The sequence below is a fragment of the Vulpes lagopus genome, chromosome 23, assembly GCF_018345385.1.
Source record: "Vulpes lagopus strain Blue_001 chromosome 23, ASM1834538v1, whole genome shotgun sequence".
Lineage (NCBI taxonomy): Eukaryota > Metazoa > Chordata > Mammalia > Carnivora > Canidae > Vulpes > Vulpes lagopus.
In genome coordinates, this window is record NC_054846.1 from 51,665,690 (window position 1) to 51,684,518 (window position 18,829).

The 18,829-nt window shown below is 48.8% G+C and overlaps 1 protein-coding gene across 2 annotated transcripts in view; it reads right to left on the reverse strand.

Annotated features, from left to right (window-relative positions):
• AGBL4 (AGBL carboxypeptidase 4) overlaps positions 1-18,829 on the reverse strand; it is a 1,348,432-nt gene that overhangs the window by 102,416 nt on the left and 1,227,187 nt on the right. For both annotated transcript variants that reach the window (XM_041739178.1, XM_041739177.1), the window contains exon 8: positions 13,485-13,599. In XM_041739178.1, coding sequence (XP_041595112.1) covers positions 13,485-13,599 — 115 coding nt within the window. The remainder of the gene's footprint in view (positions 1-13,484; positions 13,600-18,829) is intronic.

The window sequence follows — 18,829 nt, forward strand, 5'->3', positions numbered from 1 at the left end:
CAAATACCCTGAAGATGTGCAAACAAAGCTTAGGTAATTACTTGAATATGTTTTTTGAAAGATATTTAAGTACCTGTTACATGCTAGACACTTTCACAATAACCAAATAAGGTAGTTATTATTAATCCTCATTTTATAAATGAACAAATAAAATCCAAGAGAGACTTGACCTTTAAAATGTCACTTGACAACTACTAGGATACAGATCAGGGATTTGAACCAAGATTTTATTGATGCCAGGATGGTCTCCAGTGATTTTTTTTTTTGAGGTCCTCCCAGCCATGGTGAGGTTGTATCACCTATGAAAGTGATCCCAAGCTACTCCTGTCTGCTCTTCCTTTACTGATCTCTTCCTCCTCTGCCCAATGGCAGAGATACAATGGCTCCAGAGAACATTACTCAAATGACAAATAAATAGCTCCATCTTGTGAAGGGCATCATGCCCATCCTTGTTGCAATAATGGCAGCTAGAATGAAAGCAATGATTTTAATTCCCCTCCTTATGATTTCCTTTTCATCTCCTCTAATGGATAGAGAAAAAGACAGCTTGGTGGCTCCAGCTCAATCTCATCTGAGCACTGTGGGGCTGTGTGCTCCTGGAAGAGTGGCATTGACAGGCAGAGATATATGAGGCACACATACAATTGTCTCTCAAACGCAGCAGTTTTTCAGCATTACCAATAAGCTAGATTGGATTAAGTATATTTGCACCAAAAGCAAAATACATATTGCTTCATTTAATGCCACTAAAAGGTTGGGATTCAATTGCCCTTGGCCTGAGGCACCTTCTAGCTCTATTGATTAGCTAGTGTCAGAAGCCAGACAGTCTGTCATCAATAGCTCCTGCAAAATGCTTAGCAGGTGGGGTGGGCTCTACTATGGTGGAGATGGAGGGTGGTGGGCAGTGTCCTTTGTCCTGAGTAGAGGGATAAGTACAACACATCTCTTCCCCATCACCACCATCAGGATATTTAAAGCTTTTCCCTTACATTTCCTCTTAGATTATCACAAGGATGTGACCTGGGCTGTAAAGGCAAAGAGAATGGGTAAGAACATAGCAGGGTGCCTGGGTGGCTCAGTTGGTTGAGCATCTGGCTCATGGTTTCCACCCAGGTCATGGTCTCAGGGCCACGAGGTTGAGTTCTGTTTTGGGCTCCACGCTCAGTGTGGGGTCTGCTTGGGATTCTCTCTCTCCCTCTGCTCCTTCTGCTTGTGCTCTTTCTTTCTCTCTCTCTCTGAAATAGATAAATAAATCTTAAAAAAAAAAAGATAAGACTATAGGTTCCAAGTCACAAAGACTTGGGTTTGAGTCCCAGATCTATCACTGAGTAGTTTTGTGACCTTGGGCAAATTTGTGTGTTTTTCTCAAAGATCTGAAAGCACCAGGAGGGCAGGATCTGAATCTATTTCATTTGTCATTGAGTCTTCCATGCTGGTACAGTGTCAGACACATAGCCAGCTCTCCATTAGACTGTATAAAAGAGAAGCTCAGAAAGCTTTAGTAATTTGCCTGTAGCCCAGCAAGGACAAGTGAGAGAGGCAAGACTTGAACCCATGGGCTCTAAAGCCCATGTTCTTAGCTGTCACTCTATTCTCTCTTAGTAGTTCTGGGAGTCAGGTCAGCATCCAATTGAGGGGACTCATGTGAGGTGAAGGGTATATGCAACACCCTTAATTTTTAAATGGGAAAGCTGAGGGATCCCTGGGTGGCGCAGCGGTTTAGCGCCTGCCTTTGGCCCAGGGCGCGATCCTGGAGACCCGGGATCGAATCCCACGTCGGGCTCCCAGTGCATGGAGCCTGCTCTCTCTCTCTCTCTCTGTGACTATCATAAATAAATAAAAAAAATTAAAAAAAATAAATGGGAAAGCTGAGAGGCAGTTGGATGCCTTGGTCAATTAAGTATCTGACTTTGGCTCAAGTCATGATCTCAGGGTCCTGGGATTGAGCCCTGCATCAGGCTCTCTGCTGAGTGTGTGTGTGTGTGTGTGTGTGTGGGGTGTCTGCTTGTCCCTCTGCCCTGTCCCCTACTCATGCTCTCTCTAATAATCACATCTTAAAAAAAATAAATGGGGAAACTGGGTCTCAAATGGGAGCTAAGATGAAAAGTATCTTTATGCAAAGGACAAAAGATGGCCCCTTCCAAGCTGACAATCAGGTACCCCTTCTTTTTTTTTTTAAAGATTTTATTTATTTATTCATAGAGACACAGAGAGAGAGGCAGAGACACAGGCAGAGGGAGAAGCAGGCTCCATGCAGGGAGCCCAACACAGGACTCGATCCAGGGTCTCCAGGATCAGACCCCGGGCTGTAGGTGGCGCTAAACCGCTACGCCACTGGGGCTGCCCCAGGTACCCCTTCTGAGTGGTGAAGTACACTTGCTCTGGCAGACGTGGGGTTGGGAGCAGTCACAGCCAGTCTGGCCCCTTGATCAGGAGCCTTGGGGGCAGTGCACAAACTGCATGTGCATGTAAGGCCGCCCTGGACATTCCCAAGGTCCATAGCAGAAGCAGAACGAGGCAGGCCTACCTCCAAGGGTCAGCAAGATCTTTACCCGGTAATGGTGGCCCTTCTGGCCAGGTGGTGGGTTGGGGGAAGGGTGTACTCAGATCACATCACAAAAGGGATCATCTGTAACCTAATAATTCCTGGGCCTTTCCTTCTAGAACTTATCACTAGTGAACAAAGAGAAGTTTTGTTGGAGAGCCTTCTCCCTTCCCATGGAGAATATGTGCTCTGGGGTTTCAGTCTCCTTCCCTCCTGTCTCCTTCTTGGAAGCAACACCAGGCTTGGGGGGGATTTCTACATTGTGACTTAGAACAATTCGGAGAGTCACCAATGTAAATGACCCAACATTTCATAAAACCCAATGCCCACATCTCAAAGACCAGGAAATGGAGGCCAAGGTCACAGAGCTACGTAAGGGTAAAGTTGGAAGTTCATTCCAGGACCAACAGATTATTTTTCCCTCTGTAAGAACACTGACAAGGAGTAAAAAAAACCATTAGCAAGGCCCAAGCAGGAACATTTTCTAAAGTGCACTGGCCCTTGCAGCTAGGAATCATCTATTCCAACTTCAGTGAGAAAGGACAAAGGAAACACAAAAGAGAAAAGTCCTTTAGGTCCTCACAAGCTCTGGGAGTAGGTGAGATCCCTCCCCACTTGGTCTAAGCCTGAAAAGTGGCTTAGATGGAGCGTGGACACTGCCTGGACGAGATGCTGGCTTCGGCCACAGGTTAGCTGCGTGGCCTCTCTGTGCCTCAGCCCTCATCTGGGCAATGTGGATCTCGCTCACCTCGGAGGGCGGTTCGGAGGATTCATTGAGGTAAGCCACGGAAAATATTGGAGACACTGCCTAGTTTGAGAGCAGCGCGGCACCTATGTTAACTGGTCTCATGGTTTCATCTTGGCAGGACTGTCAGGGTCTTCCACAAACTGGTCCCCACATAATCCTCCAGCTTCTTCAGCTGTATCCCTAACCGGTATACCGGGCAAGGCTCACGCATTTTCCGTCCTATGAACTAATTGCAAGAAGATGCCCCCTCCTGGGGGCTGATGTAACTCCTCCAAGTCACAAGGCTCAGCAGGCCTGGGCTGCCTGCCAACCTCCACCCGCCCTCTCCTAGCTGGTGCCTTTGTGTCGTGTGTGACCCTACACCGGGGTCTGTGGCTGTGACCGTGCACCCAGGCCACGTCAGACCATTTGGCCTTCCCCAAGGCTTTCTGGGCCCTCGGGGCCCAGGCAGCAAGACCAAGGCAAGGCACTGGGGCTCCCAGGCAGCAACCTGGGGTTGACGTCTGGCTCTCCTACTATCGTGGGACCTTCCTTGCTACATGCATCCTTCCTTGTCTGTAACATGAGGATAATACCCACCTCACAGGATCATGGGGCTGTTAGGAGGAACCTCCTGTTGTACTGTTACCAACACTACTGTTATTTAACATTATTCCTTTGTTTTAGAACGAGCTGCCAATCTCTTCCCCCTCCCCGTCAAGGCTCACCTCACACAACACGTCCTCCTTGAGGGCAAGCCCAGGGCCAGGCCCACCTCCATTCCCCTGCACAGTACGTGTGTGTGCTTCGGGAATGTCGGCAGGAGAGCAGTAGGGGAGGAGGGAGGTATAGGGTGAAAGAGGAGGGGGAAGAAAGGATTGAGTTGAAAGGCTTCTTAAGCAGAGTATGAGTGCCAGCAAAGGCACAGGTGTGAGCAAGAGTGGGCAGGTCTAGGCCCCTACAAAGGAGTGTAGGAAGGCAAGAGGAGCAGATGGAGGGTGTTAGTGCAAGAGCAAGGGGGACAGCGGGACAGGAGCCTGAGAAGGAAGTTCCTGGACGCTGCACGTGCTTGAACACCAGGCTGCAGAGTTTGGTTCTTGCTGATGGCCCACAGGGAGCCAGAGGAGGATGTGACACAGAGAACAAATACCATGCAAGCGGTGGTTTAGGAACTAAGACCCCCAAGTGACAAGGTTCTTGGTTCTATTGTTTTGCTCTTCCAGACCCCCCAGCCACTCATTCTGAGTTACTGGCTCCTCAGAGGCCTGTTTTTGCTGTAGAATCAATTATTAAAATCAACTTGCTATCAACTCTAACTTTGAAATGCTATTCAGCTGCTTGCAGGGACAGAGATGGGGGGCTGCCTCTGCAGACATCTAGCCATCTGGACTCTTCTGTGGAACCTGGCTGGGAAGCTCATTTGAATAATTGGTTTTGGCGGTGTGCACTTGTGGGTTAGACACCTGATTACACTGCCAGCCCCAATGTCCTTTCAGCCTCCTTAGAAACATTGCTCGGGTTACATAAAGCCGGAGAGTGTTTCTGGGAGGTGAGGCCTGTCTGGCCCCTCTTGTCGCTTGCACTTCATCTTGACTCTGTGGCTCACTCACTGTGTGACCTTGAGTGAGTTACTTAGCCTCTCTGTGGCTTTGTCTCCTCTTTGTTCAGAGACAGAGTGGCTCCTACCCTGCCTATATACCACAGGCTTCTTGTAAGGCTCCAGGAAAAGACAGGGGAGTTGTCACTTAGCAGAAATGCAAGTGGAGAGAGGTAGGTTGAGGAGAGCTCAATGTCAGGAAGCAATGTGCGTGCGGGCTGTATCAGAGGTATGTTCCCTTGTGATGGCCCCTCCCTACTCCTTCTACTCCATTAGCTGGCTCTATGAACTTAAGAGCCTTTCCTAATCTCTCTATGCCTCAGTTTCCTCACCTGTAAAGTGAGAATAATGATAGAGCTGTTCTGGGAATTAAATGGAACTACCCAGGCAAAATGCCTAGAACAGTAGCAAGCCCCAGAGGTTCGATAGATGGCAGCCATTCATCATGACCATCGTCACCATCGTTGTCATCATCATTATAACTGTTCAGTCCTGGACACTAGGCCTCAAAGGCAGACAATGACAAACCTGTGGAGCATGTTCAGAGGACAGCAGGAAGGACGGGGAGGGGAATGGATTCCAGATCGCGTGTGAAAAGTTATAAGGCCTTGGGGGATGTCCAGCCAGGAGAACAGGAGCCGGCAGTGGTTGGAGTGGAGCGTGGGGAAGTAGGGGGGCACGCGGTCTTCGGACAGCTGAAGGGCCACCACGTAGAAGATAGACTAAAACCTGATAATCCTTCAGGGGTGAGGCAGGAGGGATGGGCTGGCAGATTTAGCCTGAGTCTCAACACTCTCTGACAGTCCAAGCTGGCAGCTTGGTGATGCTTTAGAAGGGAGGCAGCCACCCAGGCCTGAAGGTGGACAGGAAGAGTGGGGCCCAGCCATCACTCAGGGACACTGCTGAGGGCATCCCTGCCCTGGGTGGAGCACTCCAAGGCCGACGGCACCATGACAGGGGCAGCGAGCGGGGAGGGGGTGGGTGGCGGGGTGGGAAGGAGGCACAATGAGTTGGTCAGACCTCTTGGTGACGCGATCCTTGCAGAGGGCCTTTGGTTTCTCCTTCGAGCTTGAGGAAAAGTGCAGTTTTTATGCCATCAAAGAACAAACAGAATATTGACATGCATTTTACATTTTACATAGCTGATTTCATGTTCTATCCTACGTTGGAAAGTTTAAAATGTTTCCTCCTTTGGAGGTTTGGGTGAGCAAGGTCAGCCAGTTAGGATGCCCGTGCACATGCGTGTGTGTGGGAAACACCTTGCCTGGCATCACCCTCTGCCATGCTTAATGACATTCGGTGGTGCCCATCTCTCATCTCCTGTCTGTGGCTGGTGGATTCCTATATATCTTCCATCCTTCAAAAACCCTCATCACTGCTGGTCAGAGGGAAGCCTTGCTTGATTCCTGGACACAAGGTAGCGGGAGGTGAAATCCTCAGTAGGCTAGGGTCGGTCAGCCTGCCTGGATTCGTAAGCCTGCTCTGACCCTTCCTGCCGGGGGACCCGAGGCAAGCACCTTGCTGCCTCTGTGCCTCAACTTCCTTCTGTACTGAAAACGGGGCTAAAGAAATCGACTCATAAATACAGAGAACCAATCGGTAGTTGCTGGGGTAGGGCATGGGCAAAATAGGTGAAGGGAATTGAGGGGAACAAGATGCCAGCTATAAAATAAATAAGTCCTGGATATTAAAAGAACAGACTAGGGAATATAGTTAATAATTTGTAATAACGCATGTGGGTAGACGGTGACTACAGTTAAACTGAGCACTGAGTAATGTACAGAATCGTCAAATCGCGGAAACTGATATAATACTGTGTATCAACCACACTTAATACAAATCCTTAAAAGTGTTATTTTGAAATTACATTTTCACTGGAATTGTGTAAAATCCTTTCTCCTCTAGTTTTTGGCCACTTTCTAAAAATGTCCTTGTGAATTAACTTTAGATGTCCTTTATTTTTTTAATACTTTATTCAAGGTTTTCTTAGGGATTTCAGTAGTTCCTCATGTATTGATTAAATAGCGTCCTACCGTGTTCTTCAGTTCCAGTGTTTTAAGTTCTATAACGTAAACATTTTTCACATGAGAAAGACAGGGCTCTACTGCTCCCCCCCACCCCCGCCCCGCCCGGGCTATTGCGAGCGTTAAATGAGATGCTATGTCTAATGCATAGTTAGGAGGCACTTAGGCATTAGCTCCATTAGCTGGGCCTCTGCGGCATCACACGCACGCTCCTCCAGTGCAAACACTGGGCTTCTTATTGGCAAAGGCTGCTGATTTCCATCTGCTTCCCTAAGGCCCAGCACAGGGCCTGACACTCAGCAGGCCCTCAATAAACCTTAGTTAAATTGGATTTACGGCACCGGAGCATCCTTGGCTACGTGAGGAGCACCAGGGCCCGGAGACACGACGTGGTGCGGGTCCGCACGCGGGAGGGGTGTGCATTTCCACCGCGGGTCTGCGGCGCCACGCTATAAAGCTGAATCATTTCTGCACCACCCCGAGGGGTCTATTGGTCTCCCCCACCTCCCCGCTTCCGAGAAGCACTGAGGTTTTCTGAAGATGAGAAATTTCACAGCATCCTGCTATCTTTGGGGTAACTGCGTATTTTATGATGACTAATAGGCAATTACTATGGTAATATTGCAATTCAGCATGTGTGAGGTTTGGGAAATGAGAAATTATGGGTAACTACTTTGGACTCATTTCTATGGTAACAAAAAGTAATTGTCATTAAATACCAGTTATACTGAGGCTGTACCTGGTAATTATAGATTTTTATGCCCAGAAACATAAATAAAACCAATAAATTTATTCAAAGGTCTATGACTGTTTACTTATACGTGGCTCTATGGAATACACAATGACAAGCACCTAATTAAGAAATGCAAACCCAACACAGAGTTTCATATTGTCATATGGAGATGGAGAGTCTGTTTTTCAAATGCAAGGCAACTCGTGCATTACACATGCTCCGAAGAAGAAGTCAGCGCACTGGGGATGGGAGGGAGCAAAGGGAGAGGTGGAGGAAGAGGAGGAGGCAGAGACAGGGCGCAAGTGCTGCCACATGTGTTGGCAGCCACGTCTGAGGCAGGACGTTGAGAATTGCCACCCCCCTGAATTGACTCCGCTGCAGACCGACTCGGCCTCTCATCCTTACCCCAATGGCCTTCCAACTGGGAGCTGCCCTGCAGCTTCCTGGCTCTGTAACACCTGAAATTACAGGATTCATCCCTCAAGACGTCTAGGCTTCAGATGCCCCATAACCCTCTGGAGATGCTCACGTGGCGTCAGTAGTGGTACCGTTCCTACTTTTTTTTTTTTTTATTAAGGTGACATGCACATAAAATTTACCATCTTAATCATTTTTAAGTGTATTTTTAAGTTCAGTGGTACTAAGTACATTCTTAATGCCATGCTAGCATCTCTACTATCCATCTCCAAAATTCTTTTTGTCTTGTAAACCTGAAACTCTATACCCATTAAACCCTGTGTCCCCATTCCCCCCTTCCGTCTAGCCCTTGGTGACTGATACAGAAGACAAAGGCAAAAGAAAAATTAAATTTCCTTACTACTTACAGCCCATTGACAAGTCCTTGAAACAGGCAAAGTGACCTTCCTCTAGGAACTCAGCTACCTTGATGTTAACACTTTGCTGAGGGCAAAAGGCAATCTTAGCCCGACCCTCCGGGACCCTGTAAGTCTACTTTAACATAGAAAAATTCCTTTGTAAACTTCCTTTATCTCTACCCCTCAAGATACATGTTGGCGATCATCCCCCAAGCATATGACCCACCGATGCACATCTGCAGGGCCTCATGACTAAGTTTTTATTAGATGGCAATAAATTATCTGTTCCCAAAATAGCTAGCCCCCTCAAAGTCCTGAAAACCTTGCTTCCAGATTCCTTACAGACTTACCCTATCCCCTCCCCACTTGGAAGTGTATAATGGGCCACTGCTCATGACCCCAGTGCAGCTCTTTCTGCCCACAGGTCCTTTCTCCATGCTTTAATAAAGTCACCTTATTGCATCAAAGATGCCTCAAAAATTCCTTCTTGGCCTTGACTTCAAACCCTAACATGCTTCCTACATCAGTAACCACGAGTGATTCTACTTTCTATCTCTGTGATTTTGACTACTCTAAGTACTTCATATAAGTGGAATCATACAGTATTTGTCTTTTTGTGACTGGCCTATTTCACGTAGTATAATGTCTGCAAGTTCATCCATCCTTGGTGTAGCCGTACCAATTTTGACAGAGCCTTGCCCCACTGTTACTAATAAATGATGGAAGATGCCTTCCACCTCATATTCCTCCTCCATGAGGGAAGGAGAGAAACTGAGGCCATGGGAGAGAAGTGTCTCGCCCAAGGACAAGAAGGCTCAGGAGAGTGGGGAAGGGTAGAGCGCCAGTTCTCTGCTTCTACCTCCAACTTGTAAGGCAAAGGCCATGTCAGGAATCCAGAGAGTCCTGGATACACCATGTGACTTTGAACATGTCTCCACCTTCACAGCCTCAGTTTCCCCTAGGCTGAAATGGATATAATAAAAACTAACTTCCCTTTCTCGAAGAGTTGTTGTAAAGATCAAATGTGCCTTTTAAGAGGCTTTAGAAGTATAATGTCCTAGACGGTAGCAACATGTGGCTGCGAAGCCAGAGTGTGCTAAATGGTAATGGTGCTCATCGTCGTATTTGTGCCCCACCAGCGTAAGATCAAGACGAGCGGGCTTAGGCGGCCATGTGGGTATGAGTAAAAGGGTTGAGGAGGGGAGGCATCTGGCCAGAGCCCCCCCACACTGGAGATTGTAGCTGAATTTACTTCTCCATCCAGGAAAAACATATCTAAGGCCCGTTCCATGCTGGGCACTCGGGACTTTGGGGACAGCGATGGACAAAGGCCTGACTTCACGAGTCTGCTGTCTAGAGATGGAGGCCGTCATTAAACAAGTAGTTACATAAATATGCACACGATGGCCAGAGCTGGGCAGGGTGGTGGAAGGGTGGTGCCCATGCCTGGGGACAGCGCAGTGGGAGGCCACCTTCTCCTCCCCGCGGCTCTCAGAAGGTCTTCCCAGGAGCTGGCCGTAAGCCTCAGATTGAGCAGAAAAAAAGGCCCGTGTCACTGGGGGGACAGTGAGCCAGAGAGTCCAGCTGCCAGGTGTCACGATTACAGGCCACCGCGTCATCGCTGTGTATAGTTACGTCCTCTAAGGATGCGGGGGCGCCTGTGGGGTGCACTGGAGGTGCTGGGAAGCCGCAGAGGGCCCCCCAGGGCCCCCAGAGGTCACGTCCAAGAGCAGAGCCGCTGGCTGGTCAGCAAATGCTGCGGCCCCCCACGTCAAGAACATCATCTGCAGCGCTGCACTGCCGTCAGCTGCACTTAAATGCTATTTGCTCTATGTAGAGGGACTTGTCTTATTAAATATAAATCGCGTGATTAAACCTCGGAAATCTCCTGCCTTTCCTTCCTAGATTGGGTTGCACGTCTCCTTAGTGTAGAAAAAGAAAAGGGGGGAAGGAGGAGGAGGGCAGGAGGGCAGGCCCGTGTCTTGTCCTCTGCATCAGGGCTGGCGTGGCCGCGCAAGCCGCAGGGAGGACTGCAGACCCGTGGCCCTGGCTGCTCCTCGCAGGCCACACGACCCGAGGCAGACCGTCTGGCTGCCCTGAGGCCTGGGAGACTGTGCACCGTCGGGGATGTTGGCAGTGAAAGAGCAGGAGCGAGTTGGTGACGCGGCGGTGTGCGTGCCAGCCTGTTTCTAGCACTGCCATGCGTTCCTCCGAGCTCCGGCTCTGTTTTCTGCCCTAGACTTCTGACGAGCATCCTTCCCTCCCCCCCCAACTCCCTTCCTTGCTAATTGGAGTAGATTCTCATTATTTGCAAGCAGAGGAATCTCAGCGAACACCCTCCTTCACAAACTTGCTCAAGGATTAAATAAGTGTATGAGTGCTTGACATGGCACCGGGCGGGCGCAGAACTCCTGGAGTGGTATCTCCCCAGATGAGTTTAATAAACTCCTCTGATACCCTGGGGTCCGAGGTTGGTGGCAGTTGGAGGAGGTGAGGGATGGAGGGGGAACCAAGCTGTACAGGGAAAGGGTTCCTTGACTCATCTTTGGGCAGCACGGGGTACTATATCACCCTCTTGAGATTCCTGGTGATTAGCATATTCGGAACTGAAAGATCTTATTGTAAAAGAACACATTGAATTTTGCTTAACTCTGTGTTTCCCAGACTCCTTTCTCCCCTGCCATGCCTAGGCAAGTGCCCCCAGGCAGTGGGACACACTGCTGTAGCCAGGGAGGACTGGCCTGGAGCACGTCTAGGGCACCTTGAAGCTCTCAATCCTGAGTTTTTATTATTATTTTTCAGTTTCTCCAAATCTTTAGTAGTGAATTCTCATGATTGATAGGCCCTTTGTTGCAATTCAGAGCTGTTTTAGCAACAGGATTAATGCCTGTGGTTAGAGATTTGTCTCCAGCTCTTATAATGAGAAACACATATTCGCACTAGGAAAACGTTGGGGGTTTAAACTTAGTAGAGAACCACTTCTGAGGGTTGGAGCTCTTTTACCCTAAAACCCCCAAATGAGAAAATCCGGAGCTTGAAAACATATAGAAAGCATCACCACCCCAGTGGCCAGCGGAAGCCCAGAGAGGGGAGACATTTTGGTCAAGGTCATAGACCTCTTTCCAATGTGCCATCCCTGGACAGCAGATGCTGACATAAATAAGTGTGTAGAGTGGACAGCATTGACCTCTTTCTGACCACTGCCGCTCTTGTAATTAAACAGAAATGTTAACATAAATCAAATGGTCTTTCCACCACCATTACCACTAACAGTGCATTCTGTCCAGGGAAGGTGGGAAGGCATTGCTCTCAGGCCTGCAGCAACCCATAAAACCTGCCAGCACTAATGAACCATTGCTTGAGCCAATTAAGAGAGGAAGCAAAACTGTCTTTAATTAAGGCGTCATGCATCCCATGGGCTCTCTCTAACTGATACCCAGAGGTATTGGGAAGCCCCTCTGGACCCAGTTGCCATGCTTCTGGAGACCAACTCTGTTTAAATGGACCTGGATGGGTATTAAAAAATATGGGTTCTAATCTATGCCACTGACCTTATCTAAATCCTATCTCATGTGTAGGCCTTAGTTACTTTATCAATAAAGTCATCCCTTCACTCATACTCATCAATAGGTTTTTTTTTTAATATTTTACTTATTTATTCATGAGAGACACAGAGAGAGGCAGAAACATAGGCAGAGGAGAAGCTCCCTGCGGGGAGCCTGATGTGGGACTTGATCCCGGGACTCTGGGATCATGTCCTGAGCTAAAGGCAGATGCTCAACCACTGAGCCACCTAGGTGCCCCCATCAAATAGTTTTTAAGCATCTACTGTGGGCTGATTGCTGCTGCCAAGCATCATAGGCACAAGGACAACGAAGGCTCAGTCCCTGCTCTCTGTGGGCTTGAAGGCCAGTGGGGTCCATGCAGTGGCATAAGTCTTATTCAATAACCAGGCCTGTGGGAGCTTAGAGGATTAAACAACTAATTCTGTTTGGGGGTTTGGGGTTTTCAGAAGAGACACAAGCTGTGTTGTGAAGAAGAGTTAGAAAGATAAGGAAGGGATAGCAGGTTCTAGGTACAGGGCAGCCTTGAGGAAGGTAAGGAATCAGAGGCCAACAGGACATGCCTAGGGAACTAGGCGTTACCTTGAGTGGCCAGAGTAACAGTTCTAAGAGCAGAGGGTGGGAGATGAGGCAGATAGACATCAGCTCACACAGAGCCTCTCCTGCAGAAGTTGCAAGGCGCTGGATGTTACTTTGAGGTTGTGGGACTAATTCACTCTAAAGATGTGCAGTGTGGGCAGTGAAGATAGATAACTAGTCAGTCGTTCACTGGCTGTGCGACTTGGGGCAAGTCTGTTGCCTCAACTATCAAATAAGAGTAATAACACTACCTCAGAGGACTCAATGTTCTATTGGCAGATGATCCACCGGGCAGTGAAATTTTAGGCTATAAATTATGGTGCTCAGCTGGGAGAAAGAGAGTTCAAGGTCTGAGGACATGAGTGAGTACTTGAGCGAGCTTGTATGCCCACATCAGAGAGAAATGCTGCTCAGATGACCTGGGAAGCCACTCTCCTTCATTAATGATCTCCAAGAAGAAACACAGAATCAAAACAGTAATTGCTATAACCACCATATGATAATCTGCAAAGCACATCCGTCTCCACCATTCCTTTTGATTCTCACCAGTGTCCTGTCAGGTATGTGATCATTGCCTTCATTATGCAAGAGAAACTGAGCATCAGACTGGAAAGTGAATTCTCCGAGGTTACATGGGAAGTAGGTGCCGAAACGGATTCTAGCTCTCCTGATTCCTGGTTCAGCGAGCTGACCAGAAAATCTCAGCAAGTTACTTCAGCTGGCTGTGCATGACACATCCAAGGCTCGTTAGCCACATTCTCAATAACCAAGGGGAAACTTCCTCTAATGAACTCATGGGTAATACAAAAATTCTTTCTCAAAAATATATCCCCTTTTTCTCCTGCTTCCATCCCACCATCCCATGACTACTAGCTTCCAAGCTTTCTCCCCTGCCCCTCACCTGTAATTTCCCAGGTAGACTCCATCAGGGTTGAGCATTGGTGCAATCTTGAAGACCAGGTGTTCCCGTAGGACATGGGCAATAGGGTGCTGGCTTATGAGGAAGTCAATGATCCCTAGGGAAAGAGAAGAATCTGGGTTAACCTCAAAATGTTTCAAGAAGGAGGGAGCACAGGGATGCCTGGGTGGCTCAGCGGTTGAGCATCTGCCTTTGGCTCAGGGTGTGATCCCGGAGACCCGGGATTGAGTCCCACACCGGGCTCCCCGCAGGGAGCCTGCTTCTCCCTCTGCCTGTGTCTCTGCCTCTCTCTGTGTGTCTCTCATGAATAAATAAATAAAAAATCTAAAAAAAAAAAAAAAGAGAGGAGGAGGGAGCACATTTTCCTCAGCTTAGAAGCAGTAAAAGCTCCAAAGGTAATTTTTGGCCTAAGTTGTCAACCACTATGGGTATATGGCTATAAATTAGGTGTTGCCTGGTGACTTTTACAACTTATAGCTCTGTTTCCAAGAGACAGTTCAAGACTTAATGTTGAAGCCAACGGGCAGACGGGAGAGTGCATGTTCTGCTATAGAGCACTATGCGGGCGCCTAAGGAAAGAGCATTTCAGTTTTACCTTGGAGGGCCCAGATTTTGACAGAGATAGGGGAGAGGTAGGAAAACTCCAAACAAAGAATTAAGAGATATTCTCTAATGTCTAAGTGTGGACATTGGATTGGATGACTACGGCATTGGGACTCTAGGGATCTAAACCCTCCTGTTGCTGACGGTCACACCAGAAGGCAGAGAGCAGCAGGAATTTGGTTAAAGTCACCTGAGGAGAGGGAGGTCTCTTCACTATCCCAACTCTGCCCCTTCCCCACTTGGAAGATCCTCTGTTCACAGATTCTGGGGCCTGTTGTCCTTGCTGCTTCTCACTGTCACCAACGCTTGCCTCCAGGTCACCAAACTGAGAAACGTTGAATTCTCCATGACTCTCCTCTCTCAAACAGGCAGTCCCCAAGTCTCTTTCTTGAATCTAGTGTAGCTGCCCTGTGTCTCCGTCCCTCTGCTGCTTATCTATCCTAGGCCACCACGCCAGCTGGCCTGAATGACTGCGACCACTTGTGGAACATGAAGCCAAAGAGATCTTCCTAAAGTGCAAATCTGAGCCTAATACTGCCCTCGTTGGCTTCCTTCTGGCAATAGCCTGCATAGTTTGACAGGAGAGGGGGTGAAGAAACAACCCGAGTCCTCAACTTTCCCTCCCCTTCTCCACATTTCTACTTCTGCAGAGACCTGGGGAAAAAATTGGCAAAATGGAGCTCTGGCATTCCATGAAATAACTGTAATGCTGGAAAGCAGTAGGAGGGTGCACAACCCTCCCTAAGTGTAGAAGGGAACTCCTTTCCTGCTGGAGAGAGAAGGAAAGGCATCAAGGAGAAAGAAGCTTTTGAGCTCAACCTGAAAGATAAGCATGTTTTGACAGACAGACAGGAGGAAGCAGCAGGATAACCAAGAACAATCCATGTGCCGGCAGCAGGCACTTAGCTCCTGGAATGATAAATGGTTCCCCAGCACATCCCAGAGCTGCTGTGACCAGTGAGGGACATCTCAGGCTTTTCATTAGGCCAGGGCTCAGAATCCATCGGCAGCCGAAAGCCAGTTGGACATCATTTACTTCTCAACCAACGCGGCAGTAGACCAGATGCCCTAATTTATTTGTTGGTCTTCATATTAAAACTGCAGTTTGCCAGTAAACAGGCAGGGTAATGATGCCAGGTGCCCTTGTTAGGGGCTAATAATTGCTTAATCTGTCCACTAATTGACCCCAGCTCCCGGGGCAGCCCTCCATCAAGGAGCCAGCCTGCGCTCAGGGCCTGGCCACGCTGCTTCAGAGGATGGCAGAGAATGGCTTCTGGAAATGGAGTAGCTCATTGTGATCCATCCTCCTTCACAGATGAGCAGATTAATTGGGCTGCCAATTAGGCAGCTAATAAAAGGATGAGAGAAGACAAAGCCAGGCCAGAAGCTGCAGCCATCCAGAGCTCTTTCTCCCATAGTGAGCATAGGGCAAGGAGAGCAGAGGTTTTAGACTCATCTCTTGGCTTGAGGTCAGATATAGTTCAACAGGAATCATTCCCATCGATCAGGAAGTTGGGAGGAGAGCCTTGGCTTTTGTGTGTGTGTGTGGAAGGGGCCGCAGGTGGCTAGTGGAGAGGAATAGGAGGAGAAATGCTGGAGAAAGTAAGAGTGGAGAGGAAATGCCACCCCCGGCCACAGGCCAAAAACATCACACGGACTGAGGAAGCAGAAGTCCTTGGACACCTGCATTTGGATCCTAACTGGTTATAAACTGAAAATCTATTAGCTTTCTCTGCCCAGTTTTCTCATCTTGATACAGGGATAATAATGTCCAGTCAGGAAGACTGCTGTGTGACTGGGTTAGAACACCTGTACTTGAACTGCCTGACACTGACACAGCACAGGGAAATTGCAAGGTGTTTTAATCAACTCCCTGAGATTGGAGATTGAGAGGCAATGAGGGTAGAAAAAGCAGAATGGAATTTGGAACTTAGAGTCGGTCTGTGAAGTTTGCTAGCTATGAGCTTTGGGAACAAGGGTGTTGAATTGAAGAAGCCAACGAACCAGCCATCCGAGAACCTGCGTTCTAGTTGTGGCTCAGTTACTCCGTGAGCTTTAGAAAGACTCCAGCCTTCTCCCATCCTTAAAGTTAGGAGAAAGAAATCAGTAATTCCCAAGGACACATTCCACACTGGCAGTCTGGGCTTCCATCTTTTTCTTCCTCTCCTCCAAAGTAGTAGGATCTTCATCTATCAAGTGAGGAGAATAATCTCCCTCCTGCAAGGAGGCACAATCAAACTCCTGAGATCAGTCTCTGCTCCTTTGGTAAACAAGTTTGCTTGGTTCTTTCTTTTGAACCGAAACTATAGCCAGATCAGAGAGATCCCTGCCTGGGCTGACCTCAGCCTGGTCATGATGAACATCACCAGGCAACCCCAACTAGGTATTCATTGTTATTTCTCCCAGTGTACTTGGTTCAGCAGGTGCCTAGTAAGTGCCCATTGATAGACTGGCCCCAGGAATTCATTTGACCTTGACAGAGTATAGGGTTAACTGAACTGAAAATCGTTAATTCTTTTTTTTTTTTTTTAAGATTTTATTTATTTATTCATGAGAGACACAGAGAGAGGCAGAGATACAGGCAGAGGGAGAAGCAGGCTCCCTATGGGAAGCCCGATGCGGGACTCCATCCTGGGACCCTGGGATCACAACCTGAGCCAAAGGCAGACACTCAACCACTGAGCCACCCAGGTGCCCCCAAATCACTCCTTCTACAAACATTCACAGGGCCAGGTCCACACCATACACCTGGCATTCTGAAATACGTAAGTGATTCCTGCCCTAGAATGTCTATGGTGGGAAAGCAACTTCCACTGGAGCAACTGGCTCAGGGGGCAACAGCCCAGGGAGCCAGGAGAACCCAGAGGGCCTGGGAGGGGCTGCGGAGAATGGAGATGTGAAGGATGAATGGAGTGAGCCCGACGAAGGGATGCCAAGAGCAGGTGTTCCAGGAAGGGGGATTCCACACAAAGCCTGGAAGGCAACGAAGAAGAAGGCCCATCTGGTAGTGAAGAGCTCTTCAATTCGGGGACACAGTGTCGTGATTAAAGGCACAGACTCTGCAACTGGACTACCTGGGTTTGAACGGCTGTGTGGCCTAACCTCTCGGCTCCACCTCAGTTGAGAAGGAAAGAATAAAACAACCCCTGGAAGTCGTTGTGAGGATCTCAGTGAGTTGGTAGAAGCAAAGAGGCACGTGGGAAATGGACATGAAGGGGTGGGGACAAGAGGATGTTGAGAGAGAAGGGGAACAGCTAGATGGGGACCTGCCAGGCCAGCTGAAGAATATAAAGGGCACAGGAGACCACTGCCCAGTACAGGGGCAGATCTGGGCTCTCCTGACTACAGCAGGGAATGTGGTTTGGGAGGAGGGAGTAACAGAGGGCCCGGTGTCCTGGGGGTGGACAGGGTGGGGTTGGGGGGGCAGACAGAACAGAGGGCCAGAGAACAGAAAGAGGCTTACAGTCAGGAACCAGGTCTGACACAGCACCGACTGCAGCCACCAAGGCCCAGAAAGTCATGAGGATGTGCAGGTGCCAGGGAAGCGGTGTGGATGGGTGGTGACACTGACGATGACATTATTTGTCTACCGTCCCCAAGAGCATCACAACTCTTCACTGAAATGACACGATCCTGGGGAAAGCTGATCCCTGAATGATGGAGAAGTTTCCGGTCCTTGGCACAATGGGGCCTCAAAATGGAAAGTAAGCTCAGTTATGGAAAAGTAGGGAAAGTTCTGTTTCCTGTGCCCAGAGGCTTGGGGATTGAGGCTTGCATCTGCTGTTCAAGTCTTTCTTCCCTCCAGACTGTGAACCTTGGGAGGCAAGGACAGGTCTACATCTCTGTCACCATCTTGTCAGTGTGTGGCTCAGAGCCAGGCTAAGGGAACATCCTCAGTAGGTACGTGTGACATGAATGAGTAAAGATGGACCAGTGATGTATGTTCATTAGCTGGGTGACCTGTCATCTCACTGGCTCCATGTACAGATAGAAAAACAAAGTCAGGGTGGCGACATCATCATCTCACAAGGGCCTAGGTGGGACTCAGATCCAGTTCTACTGGCTTCAAAGTGGTGCCTTTTCCATTAAGGCAATACAGAGAGTCAGGAGTCTATTTGCATGTGATTTGTAGAACGATTTGCATATATGCCTGCATGATTTTCTCTCCAGAGAGTTCTGTGTGAGGTTTATTGTTGTTGCCTCGACCAAGAGGCAATATGTTGCAGTGGGAAGAGCCCGGGCTTTAAGCAAGGCAGTTGGGGGTCTCTGCTGGACCCAGAGTGGGGGGGGGTCACATGACAGCAGCCACTGTAGGCCTTCCCCTGACCTGGCCTCTGTCTGCCTGGAGCCGAGCCCAAGGGTCTCAATTTATGGAATCACGGGGATTCTGGTCCTGAAGAACCTGAAGCTCACAGTCATGGTTCTTACCCTTCCGCCTCCCACCCTGACCGTTTCACAGATGAAAAGACAGAAGCTCAGGGAAGTGAAAAGCCCATGACAACCCCTTAGTGGGCTGGTGTTAAACACTTATAATGGGTGGCTGTAAGGGACAGAGAGAGAGAGACAGAGAGAGAGAGAGAGAGGAGAAGAGAGAGATTAGGTGAGGGATTAGAGGTGGGAGGAAAGCAGTGGGGGAGGGGAGGGAGGAAGGGGCAAAGGTCACCACTTTGTTGTAGGAAACCTTCGGTTGTGCTTGTCCTGGTGGTTGTGAGTGCATGGTGTGT